The sequence below is a fragment of the Pezoporus wallicus genome, unplaced genomic scaffold, assembly GCF_028554395.1.
Source record: "Pezoporus wallicus isolate ANWC-B61680 ecotype Strahan unplaced genomic scaffold, APGP_CSIRO_Pwel_v1 scaffold_6446, whole genome shotgun sequence".
NCBI lineage: Eukaryota > Metazoa > Chordata > Aves > Psittaciformes > Psittacidae > Pezoporus > Pezoporus wallicus.
Genome location: NW_026636264.1, coordinates 10049718 through 10070851, shown reverse-complemented (window position 1 = coordinate 10070851; position 21134 = coordinate 10049718). Strand labels below are relative to the sequence as shown.

The window sequence follows — 21134 nt, the reverse complement described above, 5'->3', positions numbered from 1 at the left end:
AGCTACGTTAATTTGATTGTTTGCAATTGTCTGACTGTATCCTTACCCATGTGTACTGGGCTTTCAGTCCTCATAGATAAAGACATGCAAAACATAGTCTAAAGAAACTGAAAGTTTCTTTGTGTCTGTGTGCCTTGTCCCTTAATTTAGATGAGATCTACCATAGTCCAGCTAGCTAGAAGCTGGGCTGCTGTGAGCCTCACCTGCTTTCTGAGTTACTTGCTGTGTGACTTCAGAGACACCTGTACACAGTGATGGAAAGAGGCATTCAGCACACCTGATTGTATATGTAGTTGTTGCCATTGTTTGTTAGAGGTTGAACCTCATGCAACTGCCACATAAAACCACATTCACATCACTGAGGTCTTCACTGACGACATTAAAACTGTGGCTACCAAATTCATTTATGAAGCCTCTTACACCCCTAGCCATGAGTAACCATTAGTTTCAACAGGAAGAGGTCAGACTGTTCTGGAGCTAAAAGGGGAATTTCACAACTGTTGAAGCTCACAATGAGTCTCAAGAGTAATGCTGTATCCCAGAACTGCAACTTCTTATGTCTTCAGTCAGTTAAACATCAGTAAGAGTGCAGTATGATTTTGCAAAGTGCCTTGCCACCTGGGTGATTTCTTTGGGGATGTTTCCTAAGCGGTTTAGAATACCCTATCAGGTCATGCTGTTACAGGTTTACACTTAGCTTTGCCAAAATGGTAATAGAGATGTCACCTTTGAGGCATTTAAGCCATAAAGGGAGGGACTGATTTTCTAGAGAGCTACGTAGGCATATTAATTACCAAGGTTAATAAAAGGGTGATCTTTGTGTGCCTCAGTTCTTAAGTGTCCAAATGGAAAGACTTTACAAGGGCTCTAATTTCCAGAAATGTTTGTAAAGAGGGGCCTCATTTTGGGCACTTGAAAACTGAATATGTTCAGATCACTTATGATGTTAATAAATGGGTCAGAAAAATCTTCCTTGGAGAGGTACTGGCAAATTCTTTCTCTCTGATAATGCTGGATTATAAGCTAATGTTATGTCATTGAAAAAAGCCCAATGAAGACAGCAAGATGCTAGCTTTAGAAATCTCAGGCATAGCAAAAGTTAAATAAAAATTAAAAAAGGGATTTGACAAGAATGGCAAAAAACACAAAAGAAAATCCCCAAACCAAACCCCTGCCCTAGTGTGCCGCACCACCTGGTCTGAGAAAAGAAAGACAAAAAAGCATCCCAACTTCCAAAAACCACCAGCTGGCTCTAGCCTGACGGGTAAGTGAGCAATTTATGTATTCACCGAAGGATTGGCAGAGGTCCTGCCATGACAGCAACCTCCTCCCTAGCCCTGCTCTGCATAGCTGGGCTCTCTACCTATCCCAGTCCTAACCTGATGAAAAGGAGGAGCTTTGCTCTGTCCATTCCTTATTTATAACTTGTCGAGTGCTGAGAGGGAGGGGTGAGCTCTCTGGTGCATCCTGCTGCTGCCTGCCCGCTGCCAGCCTTGCAATCACAACTACAAATGCCTCCCGCCCAGCGTGGTGGCTGCCTTCGTGCTCTGGGGTTCCTCTGCCTGTTTGCAGTGGTGCAAGCAAAGACCAGAACTTATTACCTCGGGATTGTGGAAGAGTACTGGGACTATGCACCGTCCGGGAAAAATCTGATCACCGGAGAAAACCTCTTACAGGACAAGTAAGTCACTGGGGGCTCTGATAAATTGAAGATGTCAGCTCCAAAGAGAATTGACCAATGTAGTTAATGTTGCTGTAAAGGTCTAAATACGGTGTTTTTCTTGGTTTTCTTCAGATGATGTTGTCATAGGTGAGATTTCAGCTTCAAGGCCAGAGTAGACTGGTTGACTTCTCTTCCATCATGGTAGATTAAAGAAGGCGATCCTGTGTATTTGAAAGTGGTGTTAAGGAACTGATATTTGTCAAAAAGTGTTAGATAGTGGGCTCTGTGTGCTTTATGGAGATGCAGGTGTTTTGGGACTTGCTGTCCACCAGCAAATTGCAACTTTGCTGTAATCAAGCACAGCTCTTTGCAATAAGGCACAGAAGTCTGTTCCAGTGGCAAAAGATTTTAGGTTTTCTCCCTGTGAGACAGTACAAGCTGTGGGACTTGGTATTAACGTTGTAAAATTCAGATAAGTATGGTACCTATGAGTAAGATACAAGTAGATGTCCATATATGTATGGAGACCTCCATTTAGAGAATCTATTTAACTAGGTGCTTAAACGTACAAGGGTAAATGGTCGTACTGAAGTCACAGCAATCAGCTGTGATGAAACTGGAGTGTATAGGTAAGCACAGTGATAAATTGTGCCTTGGCCAGTGGAAAACAGGCATCTGTTCTTGTGCTTGCACTGCTGGGGTTGGCAACGTGTCCCTCACACACCAGGAGAGCTGGCCTGGACATTGAATGGGGATGGCACAGACCCTTGGTGCCGCTCCACAGCACAGGCTTTAAACGTGTATGGGAGTATTTTTAATTCATTGAAACTTTGACATACAAGAGATAGTTTGGGGGTCCTTCCTCTGCGCCTAGGCTTCTGGTTGGGGTGGGAGCTGTGAGCAAGTGAGGGGATCCTGGTGTCCATACCAGGTCTGGAGGCACACTGGGAGCTGAATGCTTTGTCCCGGGAGTTAGAAGTGGGAATGTCCTTTCTCATTTTTCAGGAAATCCCAGCTGATGCCAGACTTTTCTCTAGTGAAGAGTAATTACAGAATCATTCCCAATTGGACTTCATAAAGGAGATTATTCTGCCACAAGTGGGAGGCGAGAAAGAGTTTTATTTTTCAACACACATTTATGCTTATGGTTTGAACAAGTAGATGTCCCAGACAGCATCCAAGTCAATAGGTTACATTTATAGGTAGAGTTCAGGCTAATAATTGTTCCCAGCCTATGAAAACAAGCTGGAAATGTTGTTCTTCAGTTGTGTTAAACACTTGAATTTATCACTTCCCTTCTCATTTTAGCAGAGGACTAATTTTTCCGTTCCCTAAACAGAGAGGGAAGTTTAGGGAAGTTTCTCACTGAACTAGTGAAGGGGAAGACCTCTCAATAGATATAACTCAGCTTTAAGGGAAGAGCAGTAAACTCGCCCCAATACCATAGAGAAATTGGAATCTGTACTGTAAATTGTACTTTAAAGCTTGTCTGCACTCTGTGCCCCCTGAACATCAAGTGGCGCATCTACTTTAAAATCCGTGACATAAATGTGGTGCCCTTTACATGGCATGACAGGGAGGGAAGATAGTTTATGTCTTCAGTCATCATTGTAATGTAGTAATTACAGAATGTTAATTCCAAAGGCTTTACCCACAGAGGATTTTAATGTAGACTCTATATCCAAAGCTGGGGAGCTGTTTACGATGAGCTCCTGAAGTGCAGAACAATAAAGTGATTCTTGTAACTAGTTTAGTCCATTTTCAAACTGTATAGAGCTGAGCCAGAATAAAGTGCTATATTCTGGAATAATAACGTGTCTGAATAAACGTGTGGACTAAATAGTGAACTGGTAATACCTATTTTGACTAGCTCTTTAGGATAACCTCTAAAGTAAATTTTAAGCATTATACTAATGGGTTACTTTTCAGTAAATTAATTGGTTCCTATGGATATTATAAAAAACATAGTTTCATAAATAAATTGAAGGATCCTAGGGTAGAATCCTGTACATGGCTGTGGACAGGAATGCATTGCAAGCCAGATGTGCTCTGCAAGCAGCCACGCTCATATTTGCTGAACCTAGCACTTCTCACCTTGTGATGCATCCTCACAGCACCCATCTGATGGGGCACTATCCCAGTTTTATTGATAGGGAGGTCAAGATAAAGAGGTTGCAGACAAACTGTTTATCTTTAAAAGAGTCAGTTCATACACATAAAGGAATGCTCCCTTTGATTCCAGCTAGTCCACAGAGATATAATCAAAACCACTTATTCTTCACTACTTAATAAAAATGCTGAATCAGCAAGTGTGTAATGGAAAGTGTTACATTACCTGGATCAGATAGTGAGGTTTAAGAGGTGATTTTCAATGTTGCTGTGCCAAAATCAATAGTATCTTCCTCAGCTTGTTCGTTGTTAGCAGAAGGGAGACTTCAGTAACTGAGGTATGGGGCTGGAAATCAGGTGAGCTGATTTTGGTACCAGGCACAGCTACACTCCCCTGTTCCCGCTGTGCTGGTGCTGAGTGAGCTGCCTCTGGAGCCAGGAGCGGTAGACCTGCATCAGCACCTCCCTGGGTGTGAGCTGAAAAGGCTTCCTCTCATCAGAGCTGATTAATGCAGCCCTTTGTTAACACAAGTATTCTGCTTGGATGCTAATTTTTATTAGGCCTGGTGTTGCTGCTGTGCTCAAGGGCCAGCCTATTGCTTGCACAGAGTTAGTATCTTGCTGGGCATCAGTATCTCTTATGTAAAGAGAGTAATGAGTCTGTTCACCTCTGCCAATTGTCTTGTCTACTGGAAGCCTCAAGCTGTTCCACTACTGCTTGTAATTTGGAGTGTTATGAATGAAACCAGAGCATTTCCATCTCAGTTCTTCCTTCAAAAATTAAGCTGACATTTTCTGAAGCACACAGGACTTTGGAAATCACGGATCTAAATTATGGCCACTGAGTCTGGGTGAACTGGGAAGGTGCTCAGCATGCTCTCCCGCCTGATAGAACCAGTGAAAGAGTTGACATCATTAAAGCATGGTGGACTGAACAGACAGGGTGCAAGGTGCTGTCAATGCTGCTGGACCTGCTGCAGATCCCAGTGAGATTTGATAGGCTGAGATATGAATATTGCTGCAGTAGGAGGGTGAGTGCAGACATTGCCTGCTCCCTTTAAGGATCACATAGGCAGTGGCTTTTCAAGGCACAACATTGGGTGTTGTGATTTGACATAGAATCATAGAATAGTTAGGGTTGGAAAGGACCTTAAGATCATCTAGTTCCAACCCCCCTGCCGTGGGCAGGGACACCTTACACTAAATCATATCACCCAAGGCCTTGTCTAACCTGGTCTTGAACACTGCCAGGGATGGAGCATTCACAACCTCCCTGGGCAACCCAATCCAGTGCCTCACCAGCCTAACAGGAAACAATTTCCTCCTTATATCCAATGTAAACTTCCCCTGTTTAAGTTTTAACCCGTTACCCCTTGTCCTGTCACTACAGTCCCTGATGAAGAGTCCCTCCCCAGCATCCCTATAGGCCCCCTTCAGATACTGGAAGGCTGCTATGAGGTCTCCACGCAGCCTTCTCTTCTCCAGGCTGAACAGCCTCAACTTCCTCAGCCTGTCTTCATATGGGAGGTGCTCCAGTGCCCTGGTCATGCTCGTGGCCTCCTCTGGACTTGTTCCAACAGTTCTATGTCCTTTTTATGTTGAGGACACCAGAACTGCACACAATACTCCAGGTGAGGTCTCAGAAGAGCAGAGTAGAGGGGCAGGATCACCTCCTTCCACCTGCTGGTCATGCTCCTTTTGATGCAGCCCAGGATACGGTTGGCTTTCCCTCCCTGCTGTGTCTCAGCCCTCAGGATTAGAGTTTGATTGATAATCTCTTTAATCAATTTGGTACTAGTTTATATGACAGACATTTAAATCTTACTCTGCTGGTGGTAGATTTTTGCTTGATATAACAGCTCATCCCTTTTCTTTAGGACACCGATGTTACATTTATCCAGGCCAAGTCTTGCACCCACCAACAGTAACGGGTGATTTTTGTTACCACAGCATCAAACACAGTTTATGCAATTTGCCTATGAGGAGATCCCACCCAGATAAATGACAGTAAAATTGTCGTCACAGGTGCTATACTAATGGCCAAGTCATCATGCGGCCAAACGACCCAATTGCATCAGCAGAGATGAGCATTGTGGGAAGGGTCAACCTCAAAAGGAAATTCAAGGTAAAATCCCAGCTCTAATGAAGCCTGAGTTTTGTTATTGACTTCAGGGGAAGCAGAAGTTTATTCTGGGAGAGAAACCATTATAGCCACACTTAACTGGTGACACCTCAGAGCTTTGTCTAAGGTTTTAGGGGTTTGATTGGCATCTTCCATGGCTCATATGGGTCAGAAAAGGCCTAAAACACCCTTTCAGGACATCGTGTCTCTTTTTTTCAAGAACAGACAACTTTGTTGTTCGATGCTCTGTGATCAGGGCACCATCTACAAATGTGAGTTGACACCACTGGTTCCCCTCCACTGGCCGTTTCTCTAGCACGGACATTGTGCATCACAGGAGTCATGGTTTGGCAGAAGGTTATCCTGAACAGGCTACATGACCCAGGGTTAAAATGACTGGGGCACCCTGGAGCCATGGGCACAGTCCTGGCTTACTCCAGCCACTGGAAAAATGGGGAGATTTCAGGAAAAAACCCTGATATAAACCCAGCCATAAAGTATGGTTGGATGGGAGATGTGCCTGCCCATGGCAGAGGGTTTGGAACTAGATGACCTTAAGGTCCTTTCCAAACCAAACTATGATTCTATGTGAAGCAGGTAGAGAGTAAGGAAGGTTTCACCACTAACAGATTTTAGGGAACAAACCCATAAAGATAGTTCTTTAAATGGCTGGCTGTGTAAAATCTATGGCACGTTAGTGGAACAATGGTAATAAAAGAGAGTTTGCGTTTGCCTACAGTTGCACCCAGGAGCATACAGTGACTATTGGGTGCGTTAACTGCAGGAGAAAATTTGGGACTCCACATCTGGTAGCTATTTGAAGTACTTTTCATGGTGATACAGCGGCAAACAAATTCAGCAGGCTGCAAAATGATATCAGTGGGAGATCTGGCTCCAGTCTACTGAGGAGTTTGGCCATGCATAATGCGTAGTGCTCCATTCCTTGCTGCATTCTATTACAGTAGTTATTACAACTACTCATGTAGTTGCTACATAGTACTCATGTAAGCACCTCTTGAAAAAGTAACCTCTGTTAGGTTGCAGCTGTTTCTTAAGATCAAAGGTAGCATAAACATGGTTAAAATGTTGGCAAAATACTTTTCCTGTGTGATAAAAGAAATATGTGTAGAAATTACTCTTAGCTCATGGTCCTACCCTGAGATGGCAGATTATCTGCATGTCCAGTCTTGATGTGCAGTAGAATCTACATGACACTCTTGTTTTATTCTTTCTCTTATTTGGAAGAGTTGTATGCTCATTGTTGCAGGGACATGAATGTCTGTAATTATGTTCATACTTATTTTAAGGAATTAGAGTTAATTCCCTATTAATAACCCTTTGTCCCACTCGTGTATTGCCAACTTTCCTTGGAGTTTAAGAACTGCTGAGAGTGGTCAACTGGAAAAATGAGATCAGGCACACAAATAAAAGGCAGGATTTGCATGGCTTTCTTAGTCTGAACAAGATTTTTTATGCCCTGATTCACAGCCCGCATAACTCTATATGCAACCTCAATACTGGCTTGACTGGAGGAGATGGAGGGAATTTAGGAAGCTTGCATGGTCCAGCTCCAGAGGATGGAGTATTCCCTTTTCCTATGAGAAGTACAACTGGCTGATCATCGCAACTTTCTGTACACGAAGTGCAGGCTGACAACTGAGTTGGAGGGAGATAGTCAAGATTTATGAGAGCAGCTCTTATAACTGCACACGACCAAAAAGATGGAAAAGGTTCAGGCAGAAATATCACAAAGTCACCAGGAGGATGAAGCAGTTTGAAGTGAGTAGGGGAGCATGGAGAAGCAGAGAGAAGGTTTGTTTTCTTGTGACAAGAGAGAAATGACAGATAAAAGATGTTTTGACAGGGCGCGACCGATAGAATAGGTGCATTGTGACCACTGGAAGAAAGAGACAAAGGCAGACTCAGAGAACAGGATGTGTTTAACCATTACAGCGTTTGGAGAAACCACTACTTCAGTAACATATTGGGAAATCGGTGAGTGGGAAAGAATGAAACAAGGGATGCAGTTGAAGGGGATGTTTAACTCGGTGACTGAGTGCTGGAGCACCTCTGCTATAAGGAAAGGTGAGAGAGTTAGGTTGTTCAGCCTGGAGAAGAGAAGACTGGGGAGACCTTATTGAAGTCTTTCAGTTCTTAAAAGGGGCCTATAAGGAAAATGCGGAGAGACTTTTTATCAGGGTCTGTTGTGACAGGATGAGGGGTCATGGTTTTAAACTGAAAAAGGGGAGATTCAGGTTGGATGTGAGGAAAAAATTCTTTACAATGAGGGTGATAAAACACTAAAATGGGTTGCCCAGAGAGGTGGTGCATGAACCATCCCTGGAGACATTCAAGGCCAGACTGGACGTGGTTCTGGGCAACCTGATCTAGCTGAAAATGTCCTTCCTCATTGCAAGAGGATTGGACTAGATGAGCTTGGAAGGTCCCTTCCAACCCAAACTATTTTATGATTCTATAAGCTCCTAGGGCTGATACCATTAGCTCCAATGTGGGGTATCTTTCTGCAAAGGACTTTAAGCACTACAATGTGCAGCACAACAACATTTGTAAAGAGGCAAAGGGCTATCAGCTACTTGCAAGGCTACGGTGGGCATCTAAAAGTCCTTGTGGATGAAACTGGGCAGTCTGGACACCTAGAATAGTACTCACAAAAAACAATCTGCTCTGTTCTTGGGTACTGAGGGCAACCAAAAGGACATGCCGAAAATACATGTCTGTATAGATAGAACTGGGGTCTACCTCTCCTAGACAGAAGGAGAAGTGAGACTGAAATGTCTGCACCTCAAGAAACTACCAAACATCAGGGCATTTTGAGTGGAAAACTCTTCTGTCCTTTGGAGAGTGTGGATCTAGAAGGAATGGAAGTTATGAAAGATCCCGAGTGTAATACAACAGCAAAGGCATCAGTGACATGTATGATTTCCTCTCAGAGTTCATTGGTTGTTTTCTTTTGGACAATGATAACACAAAAGCCATAATTAAGCAGGGCCAAGAGGCCAGGTTATTCCTTTCATGCTGTGATCCATTTCTGGTTCCATGACTCTTGCATTGCTTGATGCCCTGCACAGAAGAACATCACTTATATGGAGACTAGCTGCAGCTGATACCCATTGCTCGGACAGTGGATTCTGAGTCTCTGAATGGGTTTAAATGGGCTTCCTTTCAGAAAGCTGGCACTAAAAAGACTTCTTTTCCTGGCTCCTAGCTGGCTTTAAGTAGGAGACAGGCACAGCCCTAGACAACAGAGATGCTATGGCATGGCTTTAGGCAATGAGAAAGTCCCTGGTGCCTAAAACTACAGGGTTTTTTTCAGGGTGATTTCTTGAACCTCAAAACCTAACTGGAGTTTGGAATCCCAAATCAATGCCTTTAAAGGTGGTAGGCTCATGTCAAGCATTTGACAAAGCCTGATCAAGAAGCACATTTTTCTGGGGTACAGAAGAGGCTGTATCCCAGGGGTGTGAAGTTGTGGGAGAGTGTGCAATGTTGTCTGACCGAAAAACCAAGGGCATAAGGGCACTGTCATCATGGGGAAAGCATACCACTGCATGGGGAAAGGTGTCAGTGCAGCACTTCATTTACAGTACTTGGTGGCTGATGAAATGGGAAAAATTCTGCTGAACAATATCTCCTGAAAATCAGTACTTTCAGGGGAAAAAAAAAAAAAAATCTATTTTTTTTTCTAGAGAAGATTTCTTTGAAAATATTTTAAAAATTAACTTCTAATTTGAATTAGGGCATAGCCACATGAATACATTGCCATGAGGTAAGGAAGCATGTGCATTTACACTGCACTACCACTCACTTTGCCTACTACTCTGTGGTAGTACTCTTGTAGCAGCTCTTTCCCCTAGGCATTGGAAGATATCTTCTCTCGGTGAGCATGGTGTGACTTGCCAGGTCTTGCTATGCGTGCAGACAGTTACCACAGACCTGCCAATTCACTGAAAATCCAGATTTCTTGGTAACTCATTCCTCAACCATACTTTTCAGGTGTATTTATCTGACATACATTACTCTATGAAGAAGCAGACTGAGAAGCTTCTGTTCCTTGCCCTCCATCCTAGCCAACTTATTCTGCCACAGCAGTATCTTTGGCAGTGTTTTCGTTTGTGCCAAAATAGGTCTTGTTTTGCTATAAAGCACATCTTTCAATGAACAAACATTCTTTTCTGAGGCTTTTCTATCTGGATCACTTCAGGGACTGGTTTCAACAGTGGTCGCAGAGGTGCAATGATCACAGATGGAGAACGTTGTGGGTTGTGCTGATGAGCCACAGAGATGGCTTGAAAAGAGGGGAGTAGTGGATCTTATGGGGAAGAAATTATAGTAAATCACACCTTTCAACTCATGTGACATCCAACACCTAGGTTGCTGGCACTGCACAAAAGCACCTAAATAAAATAGGTTCAAGCAGGTGAATTGGCCAGTCAGAAAAACTCACTATAAACAGGAGGAAATTCTTTCCTGTTAGGGTGGTGAGGCACTGGAATAGGTTGCCCAGGGAGGTTGTGAATGCTCCATCCCTGGCAGTGTTCAAGACCAGGCTGGACGAGTCCTTGGGTGACATGATTTAGTGTGAGGTGTCCCTGCCCATGGCAGGGGGGTTGGAACTAGATGATCTTAAGGTCCTTTCCAACCCTAACTATTCTATGATTCTATACAGTCCATGGCTGGCTGTGTAGCAAAGGGGTTCATTTCCACCTTCTTTGTGTGGGATATTTAGGGATGAAGAATGTGTATCATACTTGTCAGCTGTTACGTGGAGAGAAGTAAAAACAGAGTTTCTATCATAACAGAAGGTATGAGCATGGCTTTCCAGTATGATGTTATTATAGATAAAAGGGAAAAACTAATTTCCATCTATGTAAGAAATATTTACTGGGAGCACCTCTGCCTTTAGTTGGAATATTGGCCTATTGTGTAAAGTTCTTGTGTTCAGACTTCAAAAGATATGGAGAAATAATGGAAGAATTTCAGAAAAGAGCTTCAGGAAAGATTTGCGGCATGAAGAATGTCAGTGTACTTGGTTTGTGCAGAGGAAGGGTAGAAAGCAATTTAGTCAATTAATTAAAACTTATGCAAAGTGCCTGCATAGAAAAGAAGTTCCTGATGGTATGTGGTTCCTTTGATCTGAGAGAGGGCTTGATGGGAACCAGAGGTTGAAGTGTGGAGCTAGATGATATTAGACTACAAATGCAATTCAGAATTTGAAGGGAGCGGGTATTTAATAGCTATAATATGTCAACCACTGACCTTATGGTGGGTTCTACATCACTTGGAGTTGCTATAAACAGACTCTGGAATGTAGAGATGATGTATTTAATGCAAAATATTTCCTGCCACTCCTCTGGGGTGTCAAACTACTTGATTAGAATTACTCTTATTTGGTTTTCTTTTCCTTCTGAACAGTCATGCTTTCAGATGTGAGGTTTCAACCTTCAAAAGAGGGAGAATCTGCTAAAACTGTATTGAAAGGCCTGAGTGGCTGGGCCTCAAGTGAGGACATGTAGCAACCATGCTAAAGACCAGACCTGCAAGTAGGATGACTGTTACTGCACAGAAAGGGGTTTGGACCCTGCTAACACTGTCCAGGTTTATGCCTCAGCTTCTATTCCACCAGCAATGTCATACATCCCAGAGAACTACTTACATGCACTGTAAGCACCAGTTATTTGATCAGCTCTTAAAGGAGGTTTTTGGTCTCTAAATTATTTTCCCTTCCCACACTAGGTTTGCAAGCGTGTATGCGACAAGAGGAGCCAACCGGATAGGACGTGTGTACAAAAAGGCTGTTTTTAGGCAATTCACAGATGACACTTACTCCCAGGAGATCCCCAAAGCAGCATGGCTGGGGTTCCTTGGGCCAGTCCTAAAGGCAGAAGAAGAGGATGTTTTTATCATCCATCTAAAAAACTTTGGCTCCCGCCCGTACTCTGTGCATCCACATGGGGTCTTCTATGACAAGGACTCTGAAGGTAAAAGCTGGTTTGCCTTTTCCTCTCCTTTTCCCCTGGAGTAGCTAATATCACAGCTAAAAGTCTGCCCAAGTGTTTATTGTTCTGACCATTGACATCAGAGAACTTTAGATCACCCTCTCATAAACTCATCAGTAATTGCAGCTGATGACTAAAACCAGGAACAGCCTCGTCCCTTAAAACTTTTTGCCACAAACCCTCGACGCCTGGGATAAACCCAGTGCAGGAACAGGTTAGGTGAGTCTTTTTTCTTGAATTATAAGTCACCAAAGCACCTTTTCTGCTTCCTTCTACTTTTTGCCTATTTGAATACATGGAGTTCTTGTATGTAAATGTTTTCCTGCCAGTAGGGCTACAACAGGCATGTTTTCATGTTCAGATTCTCAAACCTATGCATGCCTATTTTGGTTAGAGGACTGTATGGATTTGCTTACATTCATTACTCTCATCAGTTTTCTCTGAGTCCAGCCTAAGGGAAGATCTCTTGGTGGTCCTCTTAGATTGTCGTTTAACCTTAGACACTGTGAGAAGATACACAGTGTTAGCTGACAAAAGGTGTAGATGACTGATGGGAGTAAAGAACCAAATCAAAAAAAAAAAAAGAGACTGTTAGTATATTTTTAAAGTTTTGTCTACTGATAAAGAATAGATTTGAATTCTCATAATTTTTCTGATGGTATTACCAGAACTTCTGACCTTTTCACAATTTATCAGTGTTTCTGCTTGTGAGTGCTGTTATTATTTTATAAACCTGTGATAAAATAGAAGAAATTACACATTTATTTAAGGAAAACAGTTAAGGGGGGTGTCTAAAAGCTTCCTTTTTTCCTTTTAATGTATTAGGAGCACTTTACCCTGACGGAACCGGTGGTAAAAGCAAAGAGGACGACTTTGTTGTTCCCGGTGGAAATTACACGTACACATGGCCAGTAAGGAAAGATTATTCCCCAACTTTGGCAGACTCAAACTGCTTGACTTGGATTTACCATTCTCACATTGACACTCCAAGAGATATTGCATCTGGTTTAATTGGGCCACTGCTGGTTTGTAAAAAAGGTACTGAGCTAGAAACAGTGACAAAGCGAGCCCCTCTGCCAAGCTTGGCATCTTAACAGTCATTTTTGCTTACAGGTATAAACCTGATGGTCTAGAGTCTATCCCTACATAGCCCATAAAAAGGGGCAAGGAATAGCTGGGCCATTCCAGGAGCATCCCAGGGTAGGTATTGTAGCTCTGGGACAACCCCCTTCCTGCTCCCCTTAGGCTTCACAAGAGATTTGCCTTGGCTGGTGGAGGGACTGCAGCATGCTCTGTGGCCAGCCAGTCATGGCCAAGACCAAAAATAAACGGTCCCAAACTGAGATCATTTCAGGACAAGCAAAGGACTCATTGACCAGGAAATGAAAATAGATCCGGGCAGGTGACTTTGGCATTGGTATTTACATATTTGAAACCCCAGTGTTCTTTGTCATTTTTCCCCCATACAGATTATATATCTATTTTTGCTCACAAGTTGTTTATCATAGCGATACAGGGGTGCGCACTGAACTGCTGAGGTGACAACCTGTCCCATGTACTTTATAGCCTGCTGATTTTGTGCTGGAGCCATCAGGGACCATGTACCAGCTCTCTCCCCTCTATCTCTGCTGCCTTTTTTCAGTACTTCCCGCAGTACAAAATCAGCCCTGATTTTATATACAGAACATGTAAGAGAAGGCTTTGTACATGAAAAAGAGGAATACTTCAATGTGGGAAGAATAGGCCTGGTCTCCAGCTTAATTCACATAATTAAAATCTCAGACTAACATTCTCCCAGAGAACCTCTGAATTCTACAGAACTGCTTGAATATATGAAACTGAGCCAATAACTATGCCATAATACATGAAGCCAGGAGATAGCACATTCAGAACAGTCCTAGCCTGAAAGGCCAGGTTATCTGCATGTTTGGTCTTGAATTCATCAAGGTGGATATCTGCATGATGCTGCTGCTGTAGTCCTCTGTCCAGTGGTGATGTGTGGCTCCTTTATAGGACTGACAGCAAGGCTCTTGGGGCTCCCTTCGGTAGGAGACAGGGGAAGCAAAGGTTTCCTTGAGTTCAGAGGTAGACTGGATGATTGGATGAAGTCTAAACCTGTCAATGAGTATTACTAAACTGCTCAGTATCACCACTCCTGTAGTCTCAGGTTGTTCCCCAAATGGTCACTCAGATAATGATACTGAACTTAGCCTGAACAGATTATATTCATTCTGCCTTCAGCCTTCTTAAATTTGATTGTCTACTCCTAGATAATTGTCGAGGCTTTGTTGTTAGTCCCTGGAGGGTGAGCCACATTTAAATGGCCATTCTGAGGGTATGGCTCAGCAGTCACTTCAATGCAACAGAACTGCAACAGCAACAGAACTTGCTCTCCTCGGTTCCTGGTCAAAATAAAAGTCACTGGTTTCTGGCTCTATCAGGCCCATGACCTGGCTTACTGTGTAGACACAGAGCTGTTAACAGTGACTAAAGAGCAGGGTTGGGTGCAGTGGGCCATAGATGGGGAAAATGGGACCGCAGATATTGGCAGGTGCTTATGCTTATGTCGAATTGAAATGATCCTGAAATACCAGCTCAACTTAGACAAGATGAACTGCCTTCTGGAGTCACTCATCTGTTCAAAGTCTCTTGGAGGGGGGCAAAATTAGGTGAGATTCAAAACCAGGTGCCTATAGATCATGGGCAGAGCACTGTATTTGCTCAAGTGCTCCAAAGTTACTGTCACTTTTAAATTCAATCCCCTCCAAGGCTTTTTTTATCACTTTCCTTTTCGTTTGCAATTTAGGAACTGCAGATGAGACCTCAATAGAAGGGACTGGTGCTGTTAATGCTTTTGCCCTGATGTTTAGCATTGTAGATGAAAACTTCAGCTGGTACCTTGATGAGAATATAAACACGTTCTGCTTAGAGCCAGCCACAGTTGACAAAGAGGATGAAGATTTCCAGACCAGCAACCGAATGCATGGTGAGCAGGACTCTTGAGCAAATGGTGATCTGCAGCAGGCTCTTTTCATTTCAGTAGGACTTTCTGTCCCTTGTGATGTCCTTTACCTGTATCAGCAAGGAATGGGGTCAGGATGTGGAAGCAGTGCTGATAAAAAGCTTCTCCATAAATACAGCACAACACACTGGTTTGCAGAAAGGGGATTTGGCTTTCATGCCCAGCTCTACCATTTGTTTAGCATTTTCTCTTGGGCAACAGATTTAAGCCATTTTGTGACTGTTTGACCAGCTGTGAAAACAGAAAAGCAAGCTGCAGAGCACTTGGAGATGTGTGTGTTGGAAGAGCTCAGACACTGGAATGGGTTGCCCAGGGAAGCTGCGAATGCTCCATCCCTGGCAGTGTTCAAGGCCAGGTTGGACAGAGATTTGAGCGACATGGTCTAGTGTGAGGTGTCCCTGCCCGTGGCAGGGGGGTTGGAACTGCGTGATCTTAAGGGCCTTTCCAACCCTAACTCTTCTAGGATTCTATGATTCCATGTTCTCAAATGGCCTTTTTGATGGTGAGCTGGCTGGTACAACCACTCCTGTGGTCCAGATATCCATTGGCTTATAGTACGTTGTGCCACTTGGAGATCTGGTGTAAGAAGTTAAATCCAGGTATTTCTCTGTATTTTGCTTGTTCCATGGAGCCTAGGAGCTAAAACATTTTGCAAAATATGAGTCTTATTCTCCTAGTGTCCTGATACGCTGTCAGGTGTGGAGGCTGAGCAAGAGACAGCTGACTAGACTGATTTGACTGATATTGTAATTTTCAAATCCAAATTGCTTAAGCCTGGCACATAATGGCATATTTATGACTCAGAATAAGAGGAAATAGATTTCAGACATTAAATAGCTGCAGAACAAGTTAACTTCATTATCAGGCCTTTTTGGTGATGACTTGGCCTTTGCCAATCTTGATACCACCCAGGAAGCTTTTCACAGACCTAGCCAGAGAATCTGGGGCCCTTTGATCATCCAGAGCTGTAAGCTGCATGTTCAAGATGGTACTCTTCATCAAGGAGCCTGTGAGGGCCTTGTGGGTATTCAGACAGTTTCTTTTCTGGGCCAGGAAAGGATCATCCTTAAAATGGGGTCAGAGGCACTTGGCACTTCTCTTTCACCTCTCATAAAGTCTCATACTTTTGTTTTTAGCTATTAATGGTTATATTTATGGCAATCTTCCCGTCTTGGAGATGTGCGCTGACACTTCCATGTCCTGGCACTTGTTTGGCATGGGAAGCGAGATAGATATCCATGCTGCGTATTTCTATGGCCACACGTTCACCAGCAGAGACCAGAGGGCAGATGTCATTGGTCTGTTCCCAGCAACGTTCATCACAGCGGAGATGACTCCTGGGAACCCGGGGAGGTGGCTGATAACGTGCCAGGTGAACGAGCACTTACGAGGTATGCTGCTATAGATCTCCCTCATCCTTCCAGAAGTTCCAGCCTTTATTATGCTTGGAAAAGAAAACTGAGAGATGTTTCCAGGGGAAGCAGGATTTCACACCTCTTTTTTTTGTGACTAACTGAGTACTTTGGAACCATTTCACCAGATAAACATCACAAGTATGAGTTTAGTCACCAGTGGAAATTACTCATGTTGGGCCAAATCTTCAGCTAGTATGAATAACTTAGCTGTGTAATTCATATGAGGAAGGTTTGCTATGATGCCATGATGATGCCATGCTTTCTGTGAGCAGTGAGAGGAGCCTTCATCATCACTTTTTGTTGTAAATAAGAAAAACATAAAGAAATACATAAAATAGAAATGACACCACATAAAACCCACATAAACTAAAATCATGACAACTGAGTGCTTCATAGTTTTTTTCTTTACAGAAATCAGACAAAAATGGGCAGGGTTTTCAGAAACTTTCACATGAAGGAATTTGGTGATGATGTGATATTTGTGCAGTGTGATAGCCCAAAAGCACATATCAAAAAAGGGGTCTTATGACAGCAGGCAATGTATAATTCTATCAGAGATGAACTGGAAGAATTTTTACATCTAAGAACTTGCACATTGATTTCAGTGGGATTTGCGTCAGGCAAAACAGACCTGATTCTGGCAACCGACAAATCTCTTCAGTCTGGTAATAACCAGCCTCTATTTCAGTGAAAGTCAAGGGGAGATGATGCCATTTTGTACGCTTCAGGAGGCACTCTGACCTCCAAAATCATTCCAGCATCCTTACCCAGATTAAAGAATTGAGTAAATAAGCCTAATAAAGAGTGTCATTGATGTCAGTGGGTTTACCTGTGGCATAAAGTACCACCTTGCAAGAGAAGGGTGCTAGCATCTTCCCAGGCAGAGGATGCCTTTAAAAATAGCAATTTTCCCTAGTATTTGTTTCCAATCCATGTAGCTTCTAAAGAATTTTGAACCCATGATATTGCTGACTCTGCAGCTGGCCAAGGACTGTCTCCACACTCTTTCTCCTCGCAGGTGGCATGGAGGCACTGTACGATGTTCAGATCTGCCAGAAGAACCTGTCGCGGCCCTCACCACCCAGTCACAAGAGGAGATATTATATCGCTGCTGAAGAAGTGCTCTGGAATTACGGACCTGACGGTTATGATAAATTCACTGGGCAGGGTTTAAACACCACTGGCAGGTGAGCTTTCTAGTCCTCTCCTCTTGCGCTTTAATTTCAGGAGTCAGGGTGAGACTTCCCCAGTGATTCACCAGGGTTAGGTCCTGCACTGCAATTAACTTTAATTGAAAGGGGCAGGGAGGAATGGATTTCAACAACCTTGCCAGGAAGTTATATTCGTAACTGCAGTGCTTGGAGTTGCCTTCTGGAAGCACTTATCTTGATCCATTAAGTCCATGGAGAAAGTGAGCCCTTTGTGCCTTTGTGAGGTACAAAGTTCAACAGAGCTAACATTGAAACTCCTCAGGCAGCTTTCACACTTACACTCGGGTGTACCTCAGAGGTGCCATAATGGCAGATTCCCCCCCCCCCCCCCCCCTTTTACTACTGATGATTTGTATTACATTATCTCCTTTGCTAACAAGGATTAGAGACATGCTGTGCACAGTTAATGGCACAGGTGTTGTCCTAAGCTAGTTAGAGGTAAGTTGACATAGACGTCTTCCTAAGTAAATGGGGTTAAATACATGAAAGTCTAATGTACAATGAATGTCCATTTGTTAACTAATTTATAATTGTAATTCAGATCAGTAATACCTCCCCTTGTCTGCTAGAGAAGTGTATGCAAACTAGCAACTTGGGGGAGGTCATTTCTCTTGTGTCTGGAGTTATAACTTCATTTGAAACTAAGGCTTCTGCCTGAACCTCCAACTATTTAACCAATCCAGTTTGTTAATTCCACAGTGAATCTGCAATATATTTCACACAAGGGACCGACAGAATAGGAGGGCAATACTGGAAAGTTCGCTATGTGGAATATACTGATGCAACATTCAGTAAGAAGATTTGGTCAGAGGACATGAAGCACCTGGGAATACTTGGTACAGTGAATATTTTCCCTTCCTGTCATTATGTCAGGTTTGAATGCAGATCCACTTGAATCCAGAGGGGAATTTTATGCACACAGCTGCCAATCAGCCCTCTCGTTTAGATGGAAATATAGTAGAGGGTAGCTCTAACGCCTTCTCTCACTCTCATCTTTTAAGGCCCTGTTATAAAAGCTGAAGTGGGAGACACAGTGCTGGTTACTTTTGCCAACAAAGCCAGAAGAAGCTACAGCATTATGGCCCATGGTGTAAGCTTCAGCAAGCTGTCAGAAGGAGCTCCATACATAGATGGTAAGTTTTGACTATACAGCTCTATCATCACATCCAGAATACCTGAGGATAAAGATCTTCTGTTGCTCTGCAGGTTTGCCCTTTATGTGGATGCTAGGGCACAGAAGGGATGATTTGATTAACTTGTATCTACCGTACATGTCACAAGCCATGGGACTCCCCAATCTGCCAATGTGCTGGCTCTTCCCCCTGGACATGTACCATAAAGGAGTCTAAAACTCGATGAGGTCGATGTTAAGCCAAAGTCACAGGCAGAATCCAGTTGATATTAACTCTAATCTCTCTCAAGCGCATTCAGTGGATCTCTTCTGGACATGCTCCAGAACCATGAAGCTAAAGATCTGGCACAGTGCCCCTGCTGAGTCTTTGAATACAGACATTCACATGGTCTGGGTTGCTATACTCCTGATTCTCTAATCCAGGCTGGGCATTGCCCTCGCTTCACTGTCAGGATAGTCAGTGTTGGAGGCAGCTTTTATCTGGTTGACCTGGAATGTGAAGCAACGATAATCCTTATTAATCCTCATAAATATGTGAACACTCAAATGGAGCCTTCACCAAAGGCTTCCTTTCATTTTGTACAAGAACAGGATCTGCATCTAAGTGTTAAATGTCACGTTTAATTGATAGGCACCTTTTTTAGACAGAAACAAACCCTTTAGAAGGGTGAAGTTCCATTTACTTTGAACACGTAGGTCACCCTCTGGAGATGCGTTCTATCTCCATCAACTACAAAAGAAGCCTAAAGTTTGGGTGAGGGACTAAGATAGATGGCTCAAGTCAGGTGAGCTGAATCCCATCTGTAGTGATACAAAGATAATATTGTGGTCTCTGAAAAAAGAGTTTGCTGCATTCGTAGAACTGAAAAGAAAGGCAGGTCTCTTGTCTAAATTGATTTGTTTCCACTACAACATATGAGAAAGAAACTCATAGGACATAATCCCTCTCTGAGAACTACACTAAGATAATTAGGTCAACATGTAAAACTCGTAACATCATAAAATAAAATCAATAAAAAAGGCTTTATTAAATTCTGTTGTCTCCACTTGCTGACCTTGCAACACAACAAATTTGCCAGCAGGCCCCAATGCATCATGAAATTGGTTTGAGTCCAGCCTTGAAGTTACCCGCACATGTCCTAATGCCATCTGTGTCAGATGTAGCTCCCTGGTGGAAGTGCGGCTTCCCTCTGCTTGCAGTCCTGTCTTGCTTTCATTTAACACTCCCCAGTAATAGCGCCCATCAGCACTGCACGCTTTCAGGTGGAGCAAAATCAAACCAAATCCTACAGTTCAGTAGCAGTGTGCGCTGCACACCTTTGGTATTGCAGAGAGGAACCTGTCTCCAGATTCATCAACAATCTTCTGCCCCTTCTTCTCCCCTTGTAACCCTTGTGTCCTGTATTTCCATCATACCTGTTGTATACATGTAGAGATCCTACAAGGGCTGTAGGTAAATGATTTTTCAAAGGCTGCGCATTGGCTGTGTGCAGCTTATTCACGTGAAATACTGTGCATAAACGTACCTACTGACATCTACAAATGTTTGCAGGCATCTTTTTCTTATAGTGGTCTCAGGAAATACTCTTCCATGTTGCATTTGACACTTGTCCAGTCTCAGAGGGTTTTTAACTCCAAATCAATGCTCTCCTTATTGAACATTGTTGCAGGATGAATCCAGTAATATCAGATATGATCAAAACAGTACTTTTCTTTGTATTGTGTTTTTCAGCAAACAGTATGTGTTCATATGTAATACTGTTATTTCCATTCCTGTTTACATTTTCAAGAGGATTCTTTCGGGATATTAGAGAGGAGTATTAGATTGGTAAATGCTGTTGCTGCCAGACACATCTGACTGTGTTGGGAAAATCTATTCAATGGATGCCTAAGCATTAAACAAAATTCCCGACTTGATCTTCCTCATAGCAAAGACCAGAAAGGTGACTTGGCTCTTCTTCACTACACAGGGTGCAGGGCTGACCCCTTTTCCCGATTCTCCCTTCAAGTCTTTTTTGTAAGTCCTTCGTGAGTGGATGCCGGCGTTTTTTTACAGCGGCTAAATTACATGTGTGGTGCTAAATCCACCCTGTGCATGGCAGCAGACAATGGCCCAAATCTTTTAACAATAGCTTCCAAAAAAAACAATAGCAACAGCCCTGTGAAGACTCTGACAGAGGTTCCTGTGCATTGCTACAAAATCAGAAAGAAACAATTATCAGAGTCAGATTGGGTTTGAACTTCTAAATAGCCGTGGTCGCAGCTCTGCTCACTGATGTAGTCGCTTTGCTGGTGCTCAATGAAAAGCCAGCATCTGTGTTTGTGCCACAGATGAACCTCACAGCAGGGCAAAGTAAGTTGCAAACATTAGAGGAAGCCAGATGATAGCATTAGAAGGTGTCTGGGTGAAGCAGCTAAACTGGCTCTATGGGTAAATGGGCTT

At 43.2% G+C, this 21134-nt stretch overlaps 1 protein-coding gene across 1 annotated transcript in view; it reads left to right on the top strand.

Moving 5' to 3' along the window:
- Window positions 1-1511: 1511 nt before the first annotated feature.
- HEPHL1 (hephaestin like 1) overlaps window positions 1512-21134 on the top strand; it is a 34775-nt gene continuing 15152 nt past the window's right edge. The window contains exons 1-8 of the mRNA XM_057399553.1: window positions 1512-1681; window positions 11649-11893; window positions 12737-12949; window positions 14718-14897; window positions 16070-16324; window positions 17367-17535; window positions 18259-18395; window positions 18561-18692. Of these exons, the coding sequence (XP_057255536.1) occupies window positions 1512-1681; window positions 11649-11893; window positions 12737-12949; window positions 14718-14897; window positions 16070-16324; window positions 17367-17535; window positions 18259-18395; window positions 18561-18692 (1501 nt within the window). The remainder of the gene's footprint in view (window positions 1682-11648; window positions 11894-12736; window positions 12950-14717; window positions 14898-16069; window positions 16325-17366; window positions 17536-18258; window positions 18396-18560; window positions 18693-21134) is intronic.